The 21,491-nt window shown below is 42.5% G+C and overlaps 1 protein-coding gene across 15 annotated transcripts in view; it reads right to left on the bottom strand.

Moving 5' to 3' along the window:
• Window positions 1-2,165: 2,165 nt before the first annotated feature.
• The window catches only part of svila (supervillin a), a 77,196-nt gene continuing 57,870 nt past the window's right edge, over window positions 2,166-21,491 (bottom strand). For 9 of the 15 annotated variants that reach the window (XM_042219266.1, XM_014332448.2, XM_014332452.2 and 6 more), the window contains 25 exons: window positions 20,824-20,877; window positions 19,242-19,313; window positions 18,651-18,707; window positions 17,186-17,351; window positions 16,597-16,680; window positions 15,833-15,919; window positions 15,122-15,299; window positions 14,855-15,027; window positions 13,915-14,070; window positions 12,805-12,941; window positions 11,920-12,064; window positions 11,695-11,840; window positions 11,355-11,530; window positions 10,918-11,071; window positions 10,525-10,804; window positions 8,690-8,844; window positions 8,461-8,566; window positions 8,150-8,357; window positions 7,936-8,069; window positions 6,043-6,198; window positions 4,588-4,731; window positions 4,301-4,422; window positions 4,033-4,188; window positions 2,908-2,928; window positions 2,166-2,591 (listed from right to left, as the gene is read on the bottom strand). In XM_042219266.1, coding sequence (XP_042075200.1) covers window positions 2,505-2,591; window positions 2,908-2,928; window positions 4,033-4,188; window positions 4,301-4,422; window positions 4,588-4,731; window positions 6,043-6,198; window positions 7,936-8,069; window positions 8,150-8,357; window positions 8,461-8,566; window positions 8,690-8,844; window positions 10,525-10,804; window positions 10,918-11,071; window positions 11,355-11,530; window positions 11,695-11,840; window positions 11,920-12,064; window positions 12,805-12,941; window positions 13,915-14,070; window positions 14,855-15,027; window positions 15,122-15,299; window positions 15,833-15,919; window positions 16,597-16,680; window positions 17,186-17,351; window positions 18,651-18,707; window positions 19,242-19,313; window positions 20,824-20,877 — 3,354 coding nt within the window. In that variant the 3' untranslated portion in view covers window positions 2,166-2,504. The remainder of the gene's footprint in view (window positions 2,592-2,907; window positions 2,929-4,032; window positions 4,189-4,300; window positions 4,423-4,587; window positions 4,732-6,042; window positions 6,199-7,935; window positions 8,070-8,149; window positions 8,358-8,460; window positions 8,567-8,689; window positions 8,845-10,524; window positions 10,805-10,917; window positions 11,072-11,354; window positions 11,531-11,694; window positions 11,841-11,919; window positions 12,065-12,804; window positions 12,942-13,914; window positions 14,071-14,854; window positions 15,028-15,121; window positions 15,300-15,832; window positions 15,920-16,596; window positions 16,681-17,185; window positions 17,352-18,650; window positions 18,708-19,241; window positions 19,314-20,823; window positions 20,878-21,491) is intronic. The other 6 variants (XM_014332451.2, XM_014332450.2, XM_014332449.2 and 3 more) reach the window with 6 other exon arrangements.

The following is a 21,491-nucleotide window of genomic DNA, read 5'->3' as shown; positions in this document are numbered from 1 at the left end:
TCCTTTCTATAATATTTGAGCACATCCAAGTCTGCAGACCCAAGAGTTTCTGTACTCATAGAAACTTGTATTTCACTGCCCTCTGCTGGTTGATTAAGAACGGTTGACACTCTGGTCTCACACAGTCCAACACCACTCTGAGTTCTGATTTAAGAGTCTTAGCTTGGTATGCATAACACTTTTGAGACCTCTTCTGAAAGAAGACATGACACCAGAGGTCAGTTAATAAACAACAATATTTAACAGAAACAATTCATTTTTCTTTGAAAATATTCCTTTTGAAACGTCTTGATGCACGCTCAGTCATCCAGGTAAGTAAATCTCCAAAAGTTGATTCTGTTCATCTGGACGTAGCGTTTTGTGGGAGAAACGTTTCGTCACTCATCCAAGTGACTTCTTCAGTCTCAGCTGACTGCAGGTTTCCCCAAATCTTATAAACAGTACATTTGCATAATGACTGAAACCAGCCCACTGAAGGAACAATGGGCTGGGAGGTCAGTAATGGAGGACATCTAAAAGCTGACGTGTACCGTAAATCTACACATGCGGATCAGTATTTAAGGTTTGACTCTCATCATCCACTGGAGCACAAACTGGGTGTCATCAGGACGCTACAACACAGAGCGAACACCAAAACGTTTCTCCCACAAAACGCTACGTCCAGATGAACAGAATCAACTTTTGGAGGTTCCTTTTGAAATTTACTATTTAATGATGGCGGAAGTGGGTCCTTGGTTCAAATCCACCTACTGGCTGGGTTTTGTCTGTGTTCTCTCTGGCTTCCTCCCATAGATGTGTATTTAGTGAACTTGGCGCTTTTACATTGCAGATAGGTGTAAATGGTAAATGGACTGATTCTTATATAGCACTTTTCTACTCTCCCGGAGTACTCAAAGCGCTCTATACAACATGCCACAATCACACCCATTCTCACAAGCATTTTCTCTGTACTTAGTGCTTTCTAACTACATTCACACTCCGATGGAAGCATCGGAGAGCAACTTGGGGTTAGTATCTTGCCCAAGGATACTTGACATGCAGACTGGAGGAGCCAAGGATCGAACCACCAACCTTCCCATCAGTAGGTGACCTGTGAATGGTTGTCTGTGTTAGCCCTGTGTCACATTGGAAACCTGTCCAGTGTGTTCCCCACCGTTCATCCTATGGCAGCTGGATCAGGCTTTCAGTCCTGTGAAAAAGCAATTTCCAAAGATCATAGTAATTTGATCTTTTTTGTTTTTAATTTTTTTTATTCTTTTTTAACAAGCAATAAGTGGTAATCACTGTAATGAAATCAGTTCACTATAACAATCAAACGATGGAAACTAGTTGGAACTAAACTGACTTCTCAGCTAAAAGGCTTTTATTTATTTATTTTTTTAAAATCACAGTTTACTCATTTATGCATGAAGGTAGGTCCTCTTTGTTCAAACAGAAGAAGAAGCTCCATAGAGCAGATACTCCTCACATGACCGCTGGTCAGTGCTGGGCCCAGATACAGGCATGAATCGATGCCCGGCTTTAAATCCAAAAACCACCATCACCACACAAAAGTGTACGAGCTCTCCCTGTGATGTCAGTGAACCTCATGGGAGTAGGTCAGATCTTACACAGACAAATGGATAAATCAGAACTTTAATGTTTAAGCGAGACAAATCATTTTCACTATCAAAGAAGGACATGGCCACTGCGACATCAGCCGCGTGAGTTGAGGATCACTCCAAAAAACACAAGGGTTTGACAGGAAACTGGAGTGCATGTAGTGTGTCTGTTTGGTCAGCTGAAAAAGACGAAAGAAAAATGAAAAAACCCAGAATGTTCAGATATCAAACTTTCCAGGTTTATTTCTAGAATACATCTTTATATCACAAAACAGTCTCCAAAATGCAAACTAGGATCTGTATATAAACTGTACACAAAGCAAGGCACTATACACTGAAAGAATTAAAAATCAAACATTTCATCATCATTCTTTGTTTGCCTTTAATCAGGTCTGTATCTGTCCCACAGTAATGACACCGTCATTCATATCAAGAGCTTCATTTGATCAGTAAACAGCAAATGGTGATCTGTACAGCTGGAACATGAGACACAAACCTCTGCAACATTTATTATACACTTTATTTTGTTAGGTTTTCAATATCTGTTGAGATTTTTTTTTTTTAAAAAAAACATTCTACATGGATGTAATATAAATATAATTATTTTTAATGCACAAACATACATAGCAGAGAGTATCATGTGGAGGGAGTTCAGTAGGCTGACAGACCTGCTGACACCAACATGGCTGCAAGGCTGACAGTGTAAGGTGCTCCTGCTCAAAGTACACAAGTACATACATTAACAGAGTGGGAATTTACATGACTGCCATTAAAACATGCATCCACTCACAATCCTCTCCTACAACCAAAACACTGGAGTATCTTTTCCCCACACATCCAGGCAGCCCCACCCTTGGAGTCTGAGTTTTCTGATGACATCAGCAGCGCCCAGTTTTTCATCATTCAGAAAAGTCCTTTGGCTTTCTTCAAGTTCATCTGCTTCCAGCCGGGCAGAGCGCCGAACTCCTCTTTGCTCATCTCCAGGGCTCTCTGTGGGATCAGTCACACTCAGAATCAAACAGACACGACGCTCTGCTGCACACACTGATCGCAAACTCAAAGTACTCAGTCCTGTAGCCTGCACTGTGAGTGACAAACATCTGAACACATTCATGCATCAGTGAAGTTAAAGACGCATTCGAGTTTCCAAAGTGCTCACAACTCCCGGATTCAGTTCACACGCGTGTGAGTTGTGAGTGAACAGCCTGTAACCAAACATGCTATAGTAGAAACACGGTGTTAGAAAGGAGAGAAAATAGGTGACAATGCTGAACAAGGAGTGAACATCCCAAATCAGACAACTCACCTTCCCATAAGCCCCCACACCCTGGAGGGTGGAATCAGTGAAACAGTTAAGTTCATGAAGGGACAAAAGGAGCGAGACATGACACCATTAAAAACAAATGGAAGAAGTTGGAGAGTGAGAAAAAATTAAAGGAGGAATAAACAAGAGAAAAATCCTTAAACAACAAACAGAAGTGAGAAGTAACGTTTGACTCATACACTGTCCAGCTGTTTGAAAATAGTCAAACTACACGCTGGCTGCAAAGATGCACGACCTCAGCTGAGAGTCACAGGTAAGGAAAAGACAAACAGAGAGGATACGATGGAGAATCAAAAGGTGCAACAGCAGTACTCATGCTCTGGGGAAGGTTGCTAACATTCTGGGTCATTAAACCAAACCAATGACTTGAAAGACAATTTCCCTGAAGTGCTGACTGAGCTACAAAATTAGGAGGCGATCCTGTCTTGGTTCACCACAACAAGCAACTACTTAATGTACTGTATGCAGCACTTCAGTAGAGGTTGTACTACCTGTTGTTACCTATGTATGAATGAACTTAAAACAACTTAAAAACAAACAAACTGAGGTTCCTTCCTGGTGCTTCCTCACCTCCTATGACAGATTTTCTGGAAAATTAAAAGGCAGCTCCTTCCCTAAGTGCCTGTCTTGTGCTCTCTTGCAGTGTTTTACAGTAGTGAATACTAACATTTAGTATTCTAAAACTAGACTACAGTCGATGTAGTCAATCTATGTTGTGACCGGCACAGCAGAGTCCAGAGAAACTCTATGAGGACACAAACTTATGTGGCTTCAGAGCGGTTAGCTCGTAATGCCCAAGTTACCAGGTAAATTAATGCTGACCATCATTAGCTGGAGGGAAGCTAGAGCTAATAAAGCCCTTCTGGCCAAATTTAAAAGTGGAGGGCTGACATCACAAGTAATTTGATTCATGGTGGTGACCTAAATCGACCCGAGGCTGTTGTTCTTCTGACTGAAATAAGCCAACTAACTCACAAGCCAACACAGATTGTTGTCAGCTTAGTTGGAAAATGTTTTCTTAGAGACTTTTTGACAAGTCATTTATCAGTTCTAAAACGAAGCAACCTTTAAAATAAATCACGGGCTCTTCACACTGGACATTCTTACCTGGAAGTCCTCATCAGACAAGTAGACCTCCAGGCGGAGGGGATCCACTCCCTCAGGCAGCGGCCGAGCTAGAAGATCGGCCAGCGGATATGTGGTCTTACAGAGCCGGGCCAACACATCCTCCACCAGAATAATCTGATGATAAATTTCTGCCTCCTAGAAACCAAAACAATACAACATCATTTTTTTGAGGTGATATCCAGACGGACCTGTATGCAAGTCTTTGACTTGTGCACTATTTGCTTCATATGTTGATATTAGTACGCACCCTCTCAGTGATCTCAGCGATGTCCTCTCTGTGCTCCCAGCTGGGGAACATGTTTGTGAAGGTGAGTGGCTCCAGACCAGCGTGGATCAAATATGCTTTGGGAGGCTTCTTCTCATTCTTTTCTGAGGAGAAAAAGCAAGAAATGCATTTTTAAACAAGCAAACATCCTTCATTAACAACCAAGATTTCATTTATTTATCTGGGTTCCAAGATCCTGGGGCTGGTTTAGCAAAAGTGTCCACAACTACTGGATGGGTTGTATATTTATTAGGAAGAAAGTGGAATACCTCTGCAGTACTGCAGAACCGTCTCCATGGCACACTTCCTGTCCGAGTCCCAGCGGATTCGGGCCGAGCCAGTGCTTTCACTGTCCTGAGGCCACCAGCCCTGCCACAGGTACACCTCATGGTGGTTGTCCACCAGGAACAGGGCTGATAAATAGGTAGAAAAAAAAAAGACGATCACATCTGGTATGCATCATTGTCAGATTGTTCAAAGTGTTCAGTTAAGTAGTCATTTTTGTTCAGTGCAGCGCTGGACATGACTGATGGATTTGTCCTAACAGTTGAAAACCTAGACCTGCTGGTTCTGGTGAAAACTCTCAGCACACACTAAAGTTGTCATTCCTAGCATTCATTTCAATGTCTCATTATGAGATGTGCCTCAATCTGTATCCCTTCACAAGCATTTATGTCCTCATGCAACTCTTGATTGGCTGGTGATTGCAATGACCATGTTGGACAGAACCATCCACCTTGTTATCACTCCAGCTAGCAGTGACTGAACCCTCTTTCCTCTGGGCTCAACTGTGCGTTGGAACAAAGTATCGAGTAAAGAACCAGGGCTGCTTGTTTTGCTTGAAAAGTCTCCAGCGATGGGACGCTTCTGCTGCAAGTGTAGCCTCAAGCAATGCTGAGGTCTGTGCCCTTACTGCTACTACTGAGATAAGCTTTTCTGGCAAAAACAAACAGCAATAATACAGAGAGAACCCCAACAAGAAGACAACCTCCTTTGAGCAAGCACTTCGCAACAGTAGGAAGGAAAAACTCCCTTTTAACAGGACGAAACTTCTGTCAGAATCAGGCTCACAGGGGAACAGCCATCTGCTGTAACCAACTGGGGGTGAGGGGAGGACGACAGGAAAAAAGATACAAAAAAGACAAAAGAAGTGCTTACCCTGAATAATGACTGCATAGTAGTGCAAGCTACTTAATGGTAGTTGGTTATTGTGGTCACCAACCAATCAGCAGCCAATTAAAGGAGATAAATGGTTTATGTGAACCATGCAAGGAGTCGCACCCCATAGTGAGGGGTCTCATGCATCTCATTCTGAGAACTGGAGTTATGGAAGTAACTTTAAGTTATAGGGAAGTGATTCTGGCAGACATTACAAACATTTAATCCTTAATCACACAGCTATGAGATTCTACTTCTTTTTCAATTATTAAAAATATTTGGTCTCTGCTGAGTTTAGCTGAATTTCTAAAGCTGTTTTCATATTAAAAATACTTTATCAACCATGTCCAAAGTGCGACCCTTACTTGTAGCACTCTGGATGCAGCTGATGACATCAGCAAACTTAAAATCCTGAGCACAAGTTGATTGTCACATCCCTCAATAGACAAATACATGTAGAAAGTTGTTGTTCAGCCTGAAAACCTGTTTCAAGAAAACTCTGGACTTGTGTTAAGAGCTTAAAGCTGCTTCAAAATGAGTGCAGACACCGTGTGTGTCTACTGTACCTGGTTGGGAAGCTGCATACAGGTCCTCCTGTAGGAAGGGCATGGAGTTGACCTGCTTGGGATCTCTGGCGGGATAGAGAAATTCCACAGCTGCAAACTCTCCTGAACTGCTGCTCAGCTGGTACAGATGAGGTGTGAAATTAAATCTGCCTGGATCTGAGGGTCAGAGGGAGAAACAGACAACGAAATGACAAATTTACAGCTGAAAAAAGTTATAAAAGAATTAATACGTACAGTTACTTAAGTGCTGTGTTTTTGTTGTATACTGTACTAATACACAGAGCTTAAATATGTTTTTTCTACCACAATCTAAAATCTGAATTATATGAACAGCTGTGAAATCACAGTAATTCGTGTGGTTTTTTTTTTAAATAGCTGGATACATTCAATGGTTTTTGCTTTTGAAATTTTTTTAACAAATATATTAGTCAACAAATAAATGGATAAAAGGAATACTTTGAAATCACATCAGATTTGATCATATCCCGATACAACCTAGGTTACGTATTAGGAACAAAAGGATGCCACATCCTTTGATGGAAACGAAAATTACAATATCAAACTACCCACAGCTGAAATCAAAGACAGCCTGAAAACAACTCAAAAATGGCACTCAGTAGTTTGTATGACTCCTACATGCTAGTATGCATGCCTGACAACGTTGGAGCATGTGGCTAATAAGACAATGGATGGTGTCCTGGGGGATCTCCTCCCAGATCTGGCCCAGCCTCTCACTGAGCTCCTGGACAGCCCGAGTTCAACCTGGTGGCGTCAGATAGACCACAACATAACGTCCCACAGATGTTCTATTGGATTTAGGTCAGGCGAGCGTGGGGGCCAGTCAATGGTGTCAATTCCTTTATCCTCCAGGAACTGCCTGCTTACTCTCACCACATGATGCCCAGGACTACCTGCACCAGCGCAAGAATCTAATCCTGATACTTAATAGCAGCCAGAGCGCCGTTGCCATTTTGTTACCGTTTTATGGTATCATGTGACAAGAAGATGATTTCATGGCCACAATAAACGTCATATTTAACAATATTATCCGTAGTCTCCATCAGAACAGGACAATAAAGAAACAATATTATGTGAGGCTGCAGTGTTTGGACTTGCAGGCACAGATGAAAAAAACAAGTCCATGGATCTGCATTAAGTGTTTAGCTTGTGAGATTTTCTTAACATCAAAAAAAGATGACTTCCAGTTTTTATTATTACAGAATGACATGCATTTTTGGAGGTTTGATGTAAAATAATTCTGCTCTCTTACACAAATTAAATTCTTCCCAAAGCTTCCCAGATCTGGATCCGTATCATCTGTGCACATTATTATGTCGTTTATACTTTTCTAAGTATTAAAACTGCTATAGATCAAGATTTGCACTTGACTGCTGAAATTACTCTTTTTTTTTTTTGGTCGTACTAAGTAATAAAAGCCATCGGTTAATTAAAAACACTAAAAATATCTTTCAGGGGAATAACCTCTGAACAGATATGATATTTACTAGTTCAGTGAAGATGAATATTGAGTTCATGTGCTCAGTAATTCCAGGAGCAAATCAGCATTTTTGCCTTTAATAATTTATTTACTGATGTTTTAGAGGTCCCTCAGAGGTAATCAGGAACAAATTTTGGGCTTAAAAGACTGAAAATCTAATCTCTGTCGTCATGAGTTGAAAAAGCATTATATATTATAATGCTATTCTGCATTATTTTATGCTAAAGTGTGATTTAAAATCCTGCTTTGAACACTGACCACCACAGCTTAAGCTTAGAATATCATATTTACTAGTGATACTATTCAGAAATGCCTGAAATGAGTGAAGCACTTTCTCTACAATTGTGAATGCAGAACTTTTACTTGGAAAGGAGAATTTTGACAAGTGTTCCCACCTTGCAGCATGCAGTCGTAGGCTTTCCTGTCCCGCCTCCCGAGGGCTTCCCAGAAGCCCGTGGGCTCTGCTCCCTCATCACATTCCTGGATGGTGACCTTGCTGCTGCTGTGAAGGCCGGCTTCCAAAGGACAACTGCAAAAAAAACAGAGTGTGTCAGACTATGTGGTCACAACTGAACTCCTGACAAGTGGAAAACAGAGGTTTGCACTCACTGTTCTTTGATCTTATTGGCAGCAGTGCGCGCCACCTCCCGCGTGTGCACCTGAGACTTGCAGCCATGCCACAGGTAGATGAGGGCCTGGCTGATGCTCAGCAGCACCATGGAGACTCTTGAGCGCAGGCTGCTGCAGTGACAGGCGACCTCCAGCAGATGGCCCTCTACCTCCACCTCCCCACGCACACAGTACAGACGCCAATCATCTGAGACAAAGAGGGCAGATGAACGGAAGTGAACGAGACGGCCAAGTTATTTGGAGGTGTTTAAAACAAAGAAGTTAAAAGCTGTCCACTGTAGTAGGCTTACTCTGCGAATTTTCCTCCTCCTCTTCCCTCTTTCCTGAGTGGATGACCATCCCTCCCTTGAAGCACTGCAGGAAACATGGAGGCTCCTTTCCCTGCTGGACTTGAACCTAAAAAAAAACAAAAGATGTCAAAGCAATCATACTCCCACAAAATGAAACTGTAGACTAAGAAAGGCAGGAAACAAATTTCTATTCCATGCAAACTTGGTCTTTCAGACGCTCTTGTTGTACCTGTGCTCCACGCTCTTCATCCAGCTCCACCGTCATGAGTGCTGATGTTCCCTTCTCGCTGACGGTGGAGTTGCGGCCCTGCCAGAAGAAGTAGCAGCACTTTTCCTTCCCCGCTCCTGTCGTCTTCAGCTGCTCCGGGTTCTGTCTCTTCCCAACTGTAAGGGAGACATTCATCTGAGGTCTGTGTCTGCACACGGCCACAAAACCACGATTCATGAACATACATGCTGCTCCTCAGTGTCCTAGTAGATGCACCTGTGATATAAATGTGGATATCCTAGGTCCTCTGACCTTGAGGTTAAAGTCATCAGGATTCAAAATCGCCTGAGAATTTTAGTAGATCCATCTACGGTATGAATTTAAAAAAAAAATCCTGTTCAAGTTATGAAGATCCAAAATGATTGTCATCTCTGAGCTGATGAGAGGTTTTTGTCTGCAGGCATGAAGCTGGTGCGTGACTCAATGAACAAACGAGCTCTCTAATAAATCGATAAATGTCTGATCTGCTTCGAACTTGGCAAGCTTTCTGCAGAGTCCAATTTTAGGTCATTTGGGTAATGTGTGGTCTCAATCTTTTCAATGTTGCTAGGCAATAACCACAAAGAATATAGCAGATTATGTAACAGAATAACAAGTCAAATTTAAATGTCTGTTTCTGTATCGATTTTTTAGTCGGTGCCCTTTTCCAAAACTCTTTGACAGAGACCTGGTGCTCGTGAATCGACATCTGGGGGGAATTCCACAACAGCAATGATACCGCTGGAAGTACAACTTCCAGGAGAACAAAGCTTCTTAAAACCCTGTTCTGAGGCAAAGGCTGCCAGGCAGCCTTTAATCAGATGTGACTGGTGATTTTATACATCTGGTTTTTATGTCTTGGTGGACGTTTAAATTAGAGTTCATTTAGATGCTGCTTCAACATAACCGCTCAAATATGCTTCTGAGGTATTTCAAGAAGGCTGCGCAGCAGTGAGACTGATTTATAGACATTTGATCAAAGCCGAAGATATCACAGACCGACTGTCACATAATTCTTCTGATCTTGGAATTGAGTATAGACCATAGTTAGACCCACCTACAAAGCACAGACTGATTGTATGAGAGATTAAGACCATCACCTTTGCTACTGCTTACATTCTGAAAAAGGTCCCCATAAACAAACTAAATCTCATACCATTCTCACATGCTTCTTTCCTCCTTGTACTCTCCCCCTCTTGTATTCTAACAAGCATTTAGTTTGTTTAATCTGTAACATAAAACTGGAGTTTGTGGTATTCTGCTTCACAAGTCAAGAGCAGCGGCAGGAGCTGAGCCAGCTTCACTGAATCTGCAGACATTTGGCTGCGTGGGACATAACTGATTTCACCAACAGTCCTCCCCAAAGGTGTACTTTGGTGTTCTTGGAAGTACTCTGAGTCAGAGAGGATGTGCTATGTGGTTAAATTGGCCTAGATCTGCAGTAACAGACATAAAATCAAGGATCCTGTGGTTCTGTGGTTTAGATAAACTGGAAATAAATGTATCAGTATTGTAGTCAATACTACAACTCACTCAATAAGACAACTTTTAGCAGTGGAAAAAGCAAAACATTATGTGCAAACTCTGCATACAAATGAAGAAATTATAACAAACATGACTGATATACTGTCTCCACAACTCCATCTGCTGGCCGGTTTGAATGATTGACTCTTCTAAACACATCCCTGCACAAGTGGTAGATTGGACACAATCTACACAAACAAGTCTGCTTTGACTAAAGTGGTCCTTTAGGAATGCAGTTCATCAACTACTGCAAAATTACAAGGTTTACATGAATCTATGTGCTCAGTACGCACCAGCAGTGCTGACCATGTATTTCCACTTCACTACATAGGTGTCACCCTCGTGGAACTGGCCAATGCTCTGGCGCGGCAGGCGGCTGTAGTCGAACTCCAGGATGTGCCAGACCTCCACTGCCAGAGTGCTGATCTCGTAGCTGCGCCACTCCTCTGCCTCCACCAGGCCGTAGCCCCGGCCCACATTGAAGCCATCCAGAATGGTGCAGACGGGTGTCTGATGGAGGGTCAGCATCAGTGAGGCATTGCACGCACTGGGCTGATCACGGGTGGGCTGCTCCTGGTGAGGATTGAAGTAGAAGAAAGAAATAAGTGTGCTGAATCTGCTGAAGCATGTTACTCCCACAAAAACAAAAAATGAGGATGTAGGTAGAATAAAGTGTTTGCTGATACCTTTTGATCAGTACTGTGATCGCTGCTGTTTTTTGTAGGACTGGGAGTTTTCCTGGAGTCGCTCCAGTCCAGGAACTTTTCTTTGAACAGGGTGGTCTCATTGTGTTGAGTCAGTCTGCCAAACACTGCCCAGTCAGGGCGACCCTGGCCTTTTCTACATGCGAAGCGGACACAGTGTATAGATGATTCATTATTATTAAAACCAATGAAGATGCCTGAAACACACTCCTGCAATGTCAGTTAATTTCTGAGGCGTTACTTAGACCAGAAAGTAAAAGAGAAAACATGACCATCTCTTTCAGATCTGATCTCAGTGTATTCTTTAAAGCTCTCTGCACAAAGGGCAAAAACACCATGTGTATGCAGACTTCCTGTGATTGACATTCTCAATATCTGTACATAACCATGCATCTAAGCTGTAGTTTGTGTTTCCATACTTGGGTATGAGTGGGTTACACTCTCCTGGGTCCAGTGGGTTGATGTCACAGTTTGTATAGTCAAAGGTGCCATTCCACAAGTGCTTCGCCAGCTGGAAAGCCACCTTCCTCTGCGCCAAAGTCACTTCCTTCCCGTGCCAAATGTACATCTCACTGCCAAAGTCAAAAACCAGAACCTGCAGAAAACAGAACGTGGTGTTTTCTCCAGAGCATTTATATCACCACTAGAGGGAGCCAAAAGTCATTTTAAATCTTACATGCTTGCATATGATTTTAAAACTTTATTTTAGATTTGAGATGGATTTACAGTTTGCAACAGTTTTAACTTAATTTGTCTCACCTCCTTAGGATTGAGCAGACAACAGCGAGGCATCTTGGCCCAAAAATCATCATCTGGGACCAGTTTGTCATCCATCAGGCGATAAATGCAGTTGGTCTCCACAATGGCGCCCTCGTACAGCTCATCTTCATCTGGCGTTCCTGCAGCTGCAAGAGCAAACATGGAGGCATTGGATTTCATTTTATTGAAACAGTTTCTTGGAGTTTTTCACATTTGAATCCTTACACTGATAACTCGACTGCCCCCCCAGGATCTTCCAGAACTCCTTGACAGCATGGTTTGTGTTAATGCCCTCTTCAATGACTTGGACATAGTTGGCTCGACAACCCAAATCTCTTTTGCTCTGGATGAAATTGGCCAACTCTGAAGCCTGAAAGACACACACACACACACACACACACACACACACACACACACACACACACTCTCACACACACACACTCACACACACACACACACACACACACACACTCACACACACACTCACACACACACACTCACTCATAAAAAAAGTAGAAACACTTCCATCTTAACAAGTATATTTATCTCATTTCTAGTCAAAATTTATCTCATTACACTTAAAATAAGACAAAATCAGCTACAAAGCAACATTCCAGTAAGATATAGAAACTTCTTCACTCGGTGAATCTTGAAACGAGAGAAAAACTAGAGGATTTTCACTTGTTCCATTGGCAGATTTTTTCACTTATTTCAATGTAAAATATCTTGTATTAACACACGAAATAACTGTTAGAATATAAAGTACCAAAGTTTATGAAGTGAACTAGAACAACCCCATGAAAGCTGTGGACACTGGCTCACAACAGTCCTTTGTGTCAGATTTAGATCACTAGTTTATTCAGCTAAAAGGTCATCAGAACACACACACACCTTCCTGAGCTATGCCACTGTAGCTTCCTCCTAACACTGTTTACATCCTGCGCTTGAAGCCCGTCCCACATGCAGCAGTGAGACTCTTATACAACATGATTTCAGTTCTTAGAGGGCTGTAAATTCCCAAACAGTAAGTATACTGTACTCAAATCTAAGCATACCAACAATAAGCCGTTTTGTAATCACCGCTTTGCAGCGCTCTGAGTCGTAACCCACCTTGCTCTTCTCAATAACATTGGCAAACTCTCCGATCCAGATGAAGCAGTTTTGTGGCGTGATGAGCAGGAAACAGTCGCCGCTATTCAGGGAGGATGCTCGCGGCTCCACCAGTCGGGTCTGGATGTGCCGGCGGCCTGGTTTCACACAGACAGACAGGTAGTCAGATCGTCACATTATTGTACTTGCAGTAACAGGGCAAGCATCTGCGAGTCTCACCACTTCACCAAGTATGTTATCTACATTAACTTCTAATTTTCCTTTTGCAAATAAATAAGGGCAGCAAAACAAATATTTGTTAGAGTTTTGTGATTTTAGGACGCTTTTGGCTTCTACCATCTACCAACCATCAGGTTGGGACAGCTAACCTCCAAACAAAACAGTAACCCCAGTGTTGAGGATTTACTCTGCATTACAGACAGCAGACTTTAGAGGAGTGGATCAGCCTGGGGCAGTGTGAGGCACCCTGGTGAGAATGATTTGGAACCACAGCTGTCACCAACAGACATAAGGAGGAGATGCACAGACATGCTCTCATCTCCAGTTTTAGATATCCTCCGGTCCTCTGGAAAGGACACCCTTGAAGAAGCATCCTCCAGAGCTTTGTGTGAACTGGTTTTTGTTTTTCCGTTCCTTAAACGATTAATTGTAGCAGCTGCTACAGACTCACTGACTGCAATTTAAAAATACTGAGCACACACAGTTTATTAACTTGTTATTCGGTACTACAAATTATTGCCTGGAATTTTTTTCCACTTTACACTAGCTGCACTGTTTTTATTGTATTTTATTATTTTTCTTTGGCAAAATAACATTCAGCAGGCAGCACAGAGTTTAGCATCTTAGCAAGATGCTGCTAGATTTAAATGTGGGATTAATGGAAATAAACCTGCATGAGTGCTAAAATGTGAACCTGAATTAAAACATTGCAGAATCACAGCACATTAATCAAAGAACCAAACCAAACCAAAGAGCTACTGTCCTCGCTTTTAACAAAAGTATGCAAATATGGTGCAGTGGACTGAATAAAAAGAAAAGTAGAAGTATTCCTGTTGTGAGGGTAGGTGTTTCTGTACATTTAGTGCAGTGTTTCCAGTATCTTTAACTGACCTTTGACCTGCAACAGCATTAGTTTCTTGTAAGGCACAGCGCTGTTGTTGGACATCTGCTCTGAGATGCTGACGCTGCGCAGGTTGACACTGCTGAAGTTCTCCTTGCTGGCCAGACCGGCGAGAGCCACTTCAGAGAAACCAGAGTTCTTATTCACTGCAGGAAAAAGAGCAGAGCACAGAGAACTGACATTAGACTGCAAGAAATACACACAACAATTTTAATTTATTACTCTGCATTCTTATACAGCAAAGACACACCCACCCAGTACACACAGCCATGACCACAAAGCTCTACTGTGTCTCACTACAGCAGGTACTAAAGGTTTAATGCTATGAGAGGAGGTGAAGGAGGAAGTTACACATCAAAGAGTGTGGGTTCTTGTCTTCACAGTCAAAACAAGCTGCTGTGCACGTGTAGCTCGTAAACAAAGCTGACTTTTCCGAGGACTGCTCAGCACAATAACAGGAAAGGGACACGCATGCAGGTCTGCTCACATCCCAAAGCGGTGTGCGTGGGTTCATTCAAAGCAAGTGGAGAAGCTTTTAGAGTGCATGATACAAGTGAGCCTTTCTATATGAGAGTGATGCTATATTGCCCTCTTTTTCCATAGAAACACTGACTCAATTGGTCAATACATCTCTCTGTCAATATAAGGGGCAAGATATTTGCATTTGCTGATAACATGAATGCACACATCACAGGGAAGAAGAGAGAAGAGATTTTTGGCCTCTTTGTGCATCTGTCAATTTCACCAGCCTCCCACAACACGGCACAGTTTGACATGCAGGGTAAAGTAGGAATGGCAGTGTCCAATGCGCCTGGCAACAACCGCAGGAATGATAAATTTCAACAACCTGTTGGTGCTTGGACAAATAGAGCATCGTCAAGGAGACTGTATATTATTTTAAACAGCTGCTCCTCATCCATCCTCACTCACTCTTCTCAGCCTTCATCCTTTTGCTCTCCAGCAGGCCGATGTTGAGCCTCTGCTCCGTGTACTCGTGTCTGATGTCCTCCCTGGCAGCCAGCATCTTTAGAGGGTTCCTGGATGACTGGACGTTACGTGCTGGGCGCACCGCCCGCTTGTGCTGTACCATCTCTGAGGTCAGCCTGCAGAGAGGTCAGCGGTAAAGGGTCACAGTTAACAGGAACAAGTCTCACCCTCAGTGATGAGTCAAAACCCCATCAGGCATCGAGAGCTTACTTTGGCACCTGGGGACCGAAGATGGCATCAAAGTCGTCATCTATCTCCAGCTTGTTGGTAACGGAAGGAAGTTCCTCCACTTGGCGGTAGAACTTGGAAAAAGTTTCGTCTTCGAGGGTCATCACTTCCTTTACCTTCTTTTCCGTCACTGTGATGGTTGCTTCTGGCAGTCCAGACACTGAGGACAGACAGAAAGAGGCGACTCTTTAAAAACCACAAAAATACAGAAAATGGAAATTATTCACTTTCTTTGTGACTTTTAACTGGTGTTTTAACAACCCCCACTAATAACAACCAACCATTCTGTGTGAGGGCTTTATCTAACACATAATTACACAAATTGACTTTCATTTATCTTAGGTATCTAACATGATGCTATGGACACAGTCCGCAGTACATGGTTTAGCTGTGGCCTACGGTCTTCTATTACAGGTTGCATGCTGACCTGCACGGGATGAATATGGAGGAGATTGTCACACAAGCCCACTCAGAAACATCCGAGTGAAAAGATCAAAGTTTACCTGGTTCTTCAATATTTAAAAAGAACAGTTTTGCAGCAGCTCCATGTCAAATGTTGCTTTTGTAGAAAATAGTTTGATATCACTTGTATCGTCTAATGATATCAAGAAAAGATAGTTTCTGCAGCTATCAGCTTCCATACCTACATGTAAGCAGGCACCATTAATACTCATGTGTCTGTGAAGGACTCACTTTTATTGTTGAGCTTGCCCAGGAATGACTCCAATTTATCCAGCTTCATGTCTGACTCCAGGTTCAGATCTGGCATGGCCTTGATTTCTGTGCGCACACGCACACGCGCACACGCACACGCACACACGCACACACACACACACACACACACACGACAGAGCCAACAAAGTGTTTGATTTTAGGTGAAAAGGAAAGCGACATGAGGTTCTGCTCATACATGTCACGACTAATGTTGCTCCTGTTGACTGAATAATGAGTATAATGTTAAAGTCACAATGCCGTAAATCTAAACATGGTCACAAGCACTTCCAAGGCCTCCGAATGTGAACTCTTCAGCACCTCAGACTCATGCACATTAGTCCAGGTGACTGCCTTCCCCTGGGCTACGTTCTATTAGGCTTTACAAGCCAATAGAAGTCTCACAGCAACACGAGTCACATTAGTGTTGGTGATATTGGTGGTTTGGATGAGCGGCGTGATAAATGGCAAAAAAGACAAAAAGAGTAAACCTTCAGTATCAGACATCTGTTCCATGTCTTTGGAAAGAAAAGCAAAAACAGAATAACACAAAAGTATACATTTAGCACCTACGCAACATGAGCTCAGAGGCTAACGAGGTAACAAAGTCGTGTCATTAATTTAAATCGGATTTAAGCAATGGCTGAACCCTTAAAGTCCTGAAAAACCCTTCTGAAACCATCTGTTAACATGAAAGCAGGGTGACATGCTCTAACAGGGAAACACAGAAATGAAGTGCAACTGACCATCCTGTGGTTTAGAGATGGCAATGTTGCCATTCTTGGGTTTGGACGGCACAGGATTCTGAAGAGCAGCAGGGGAGGCCAGACCTGCAGCAACACAGACGTACATATACATGTGATGACTCAGGTACAATCTGAAGGGGAAGGGCTGTTTATGATTTTAGTAAAAACACAAATTCATTTGTTTTCATAGTTTCACAGGCAGATGCAGTACTATCAGTTTGTAGGTTCACACAGAAAGCAACAGGTGTGGGTGTCTTTGCATGTGTTGTATGTTACAGAGCTCTGGAATAATAAGCAGGAATAGTTAATGAAACTGTCCATCGTTTGCCACGTCGGGGTAAGTGCACAGCTAATGCGGAAAGCTCCAACCATTAAATCATTTCTGCTTCAGCGAAGGCCTTGGAGCAGCTACTCTGGCCTGATGGAGGGAAAACGAGAGTCATTCTCCCCAAGCTGCTAGCTGTGGAGCAAGCTTTTTTTAAGCATTCAGGACACAGAGCTGAGGCTGACGTTAACTCTTTATTGCTCTGCAGCAGTGCATAACGAGCACAGGTATGCCAGTGGAAAGTGAGCGTTTTTGCCCTCTGACCTTTCTTCACCATGCGTGCAGCCACAGTGAACTGGGTCGAGTCGTTGGCAGCTCCGTGGCCTTTGGACTTCCAGGATTCCTCTCGGGCCACGATCAGCTGCTTCCTCTCCTCAATGGACATGTGAGCCTCGATGCTCTGAGACTCCATCTCTGCCTCTGCTAACCTCTGAGAAAAGGAGGGAGGACAAGTCAGTGTCAAGTGTAAGAGAACACTTCTCAGGTGCCTTACTGCATCATTTAATGTGCGATGCATTCCAGGGAGCATTTTGTGAATGGGTAACCCATCACATCCCTGCATTTATTTAAATGTCCTTCATAAAAGTGCTTGCTATACAAACTCAAAGCCCACAGGACAAATATGGCCCTTTACAAATTGTCATGTGGCCACAAAATCTTTTAAGACTATTTATAAATTTTACCCTGCTTAGCTGAAGCTGCACAATGATCATTAAGCACCACATTTGGAGTCACACGCCAAATTAAACAGCGTTTCCTGTACTTTCATGGAAGTAAACAGACTGTTGATAACAAGGTCAGAAAGTCTCCAGAGACGTGGGAGACCGAATGCTTCTCGGCATCAACCCACGGATCCATTTGCTGAGATATAAACTCAGTTTTATCAAATAATGGCCTCTAATTCTATTCTGCACGCCAGCAGAGGTTTGGAGTCGTAGAGGCGCTGCAGAAAGCTGCTGAACTGTAACGCAAAATACGTGTTGGATCCAAATGGCAATGAAGAAGGACGAAAACTGCAGAGAAGCTGCAGTTTATTCACAGCTTTCAGGCGTTTATGCACAGAAACTTGATGCCAGAAGATTCGGCTGTACAGTGCAGCTAACTTGCTCTGTTAAAGCTGTAATGTAAAGACAATGATTTCATAAACACCTCCAGTCTCCTAGTAGCTGTAATATTCAGGCTTTTGATTAACGCTGTGGTCAGCAGGGCTGTGAGGTGAGGAAGTGAGGTTGTTGGGCTAAATGGCACGTCCATTAAGATGCCTGGATGTGGGTTTTATCTGGACAAATGTGATTCTCATTTTTGAGTGTGGCCTTTGAGTTTGACACTGTTCAAACTGCACTCATCACTAAAATCTACCCATCAAAATGGACACAGTACTGCATCTTTTGCAGTCTGTGTGTTTAAATGTTTCCCACATTCATAAACAACAAAGTGCCCAAATACACAAAGAGTACACACAGAGAAAATGAGAAAATCTTTGCCTCACACAGCGCTAAAGTCATTCACCTCTATTTGAACAATATTAAGAAATGACACATGACTGTGTGGGTGTTTAAAGTAACTCGTGACAGTAAAATGGAAGAAGTCTACTGAATATAGCAGACTGCAACTCATGGTGCCGATCGTGACTGGAGCTTTGATTGCAGTGTTTGTGTGGAGGCTGTCAGCGGTGAGTGAGAGGGGGAGGAATTGCCCAGAAAGCCGTGTATAGCTTCGAAAGGGTCACCTTTCGTCTCCAGGGGTGTTTTTCATCCACCTGCACGGGTCTGCGAGATCTGATGGCCTTCACAACCAGAGGGATGGATGAGGAAGGTAAGAAAAGATGAGGATTATGGATGAAAAGACGGAAGAAAAGATCCAAGCTCTGCACAAGCACGAGAAGCTGCAGGGGCTGCCATGCTGGCCCTGTGCTGATAACGATGTGTGACTTATATCAATATCAGTGTGCTAGTGCCTGAATGGTTTTGCCTCCCATACACCGCAGTGGATTTTAAATCAAAAAGTGCAGACTTCAGCTCTAATTCACCAATTACCAGTTCATTAATTAACCATTAAGGACATTTTTATACAGTCTCAGTTTTTCAGAAACTCAAAAGTAAATGGTGGTGTACAGAGGCAAAAATTAAAGAAATTCCACCACTGTCCAAATATTTCTGAACCTGAGAAGGAACACATTAATAATGCATATTAACCACAGTGATGTGGCTAAGGAGCAAAGTTGTAGAGTAGGGTTTGTAATGTGTGAGTTTAGTGAAGCAGGTGTGTGAGCAAGTACAACAAGCAATGCAAGGCAGCAAGACCTGTTGACGCATCCTACCTGGCTGGCTGATTCGGTTGCATTGTAAGGAGGCTCAGGAGGAGTAGAGAAAGTAGCAGCAAACACTGGCTCCTATGGAAGCCACAGAAATAGGAAATGTACACATACACATGAAGGAGATGATCAGGAGTATAGCAGCTGCAGGGGTGTCGCTGGGATTTTAGAAACACTGGCATCATGCGAAAGAAGGCTTCAATGTATCAGTTTTCTAGTTACATGTAGTGTGAGACTCTTTGCAAAAACAACTGTACAATGAACTCTGCAGCTCTGGAGATTTTTCAACGGGTTTCAGGAAATAACAAGTTGTGTCACAGACGAGGCATTGGGATGATCTCAGTTTGGGGTTAGAGGCTCCAAACTTGCAACAGAAAGTCTTCATTCCAGATGACCAACAAGGGAGGGGCTGATGAGGAGCTTGACTTGCATTAGTAAGTAAAGGTCAGGGTATTCTAGCCTGTGTCATATTCAGGGGAGTGTAACAATAAAAAAGAGATAATCTAATTTAAAGTGCAGTTCAGTTACTTTGCAGAAACCTTGTTTTGCTGTAACATTACAACAAAATGCAACAGCAGTTATTTAGACTCAAACCTGTCGGGTATGTTATCCACCACTACCATTCATTCAGTCTGGTTCAAGTGTTGTGGGTGAGCATTGTGTGTAAGACAATCTGATCTCATTTGGTTGAATGGTTCTCATTAATTACCAAAACGCTGTTGCCTCAGTAGTGTTTCCCCAAGACGTACAGCTGCCTGCTCTACTCTGTATGTGCACAATCATGCTCGCTTAGCTGGTTAACTTCACAGTGAGGGTTTAAAAAAAGATTCACAATATGGTTCTCATGGACATTTTGTTTACTTTTTCCACTGATTCTTTAAAGAATTATGTCATGTTTGTGTTTTTACCATTTAAAAATTTCCCCGTTAGTGGTTATTGATGGTTTTCCTCACTTTTAATCATTTATATTCTTTCTTGTTACTTGTATCCACCAATGAAACAAACACATTGTGTAAACAATACACATTAATAATAAATTAATAAAAAAATCCCTGCAGCCACATTAATATGCAAAGCCACAGCCCTGAACCACTGGAACAGAGATGAAACTGGAAGCAGATTGAAGCACGCCAAACTGACTCTTGAGATTTTAGACCAACTTTCAGACAAATCTTACGCCACAAGAAACATTTGTCATAAATGTGAGTCGATTAGAGAAGCAGAGGTTGCGTGCCAAAGTCAATATGATAAATGGGAAATTTTAAACTCAATTAAATTAGATTCATAGAGTAAGACAGAACAGGAAATTCTAACAATTATAAATCTGAAACCTGATGAGCAGTGGTGGGATGAGGAACACAGCATAATTACAACAATCAGAATGATTATTAATACAATTTGTCTTTAAGACACACCCACACGGAGTTCCACCACCAGTACCACCACAAACAGACACACAAACGTAGCTCTGTGTGTTCCACCAAGGCTAAGAGTTTTCAACAGGAAACAAAGTTAAAGATGGAAAAATGAAAACTAAATGCATTTGACACATACGTGCACACACGTTTGGTTTCTGCACGGGCCTTACCCAAAGCTGGTCGGACACAGCAAACTCGTCAATCATCATCATCGCTTCATCATCCTACAGACGAGCAGCCAAAGAAAAAGGGACAGTTCCCAGCATTCATTTCACACACAGGCCAAAGCACATTACTCTCGCTCCCTGTGAGTCTTTACAGATTCTATACTCCAGGTATGACATTTATCACGTGGGCGAATGGTTAATTTCTAGGTAAATATCAAGTTTGTAGTATGTGTAAAGTAAAAAGAAACAAAGTCCATCAAAAAGCAAAGTTGTCCAAACAGCCTTTATTCTGCTCTACTTGCCGTTTTTCTCTGACTCGGTTCTGTATCTGCTTTATCTGTAGTTTTGCACTTCTTCGATTCAAAACAGGAAACCTGATGAATCATGTCTACTCGCTCGGATGAATTGGAGGATGGAAACAAGATGAAAAACATCAACTGCCCTTCCCCTTGACCTGGACCCAGCCATCACTTCAAATTGATTAGGTCTTGAAAGATTTCCCTGATTTGATTAAGACATATCTTTAAAAAAAAAACCAAAACAAAAAACCCCCCAGAAAAAGCTCCTCAATCAGTGTGTCTGATTGCACACGATGAATCAAAGCTACGTAGGTAAAGTACTTCCTGACCTTAAATAAACTACTAACCCAAAATGAAAATATGTATGTGTAA

This window comes from Haplochromis burtoni, unplaced genomic scaffold, assembly GCF_018398535.1.
Source record: "Haplochromis burtoni strain Fernald_Lab_line unplaced genomic scaffold, NCSU_Asbu1 Contig_30, whole genome shotgun sequence".
NCBI lineage: Eukaryota > Metazoa > Chordata > Actinopteri > Cichliformes > Cichlidae > Haplochromis > Haplochromis burtoni.
This window is presented reverse-complemented; position numbering and strand designations above follow the sequence as displayed.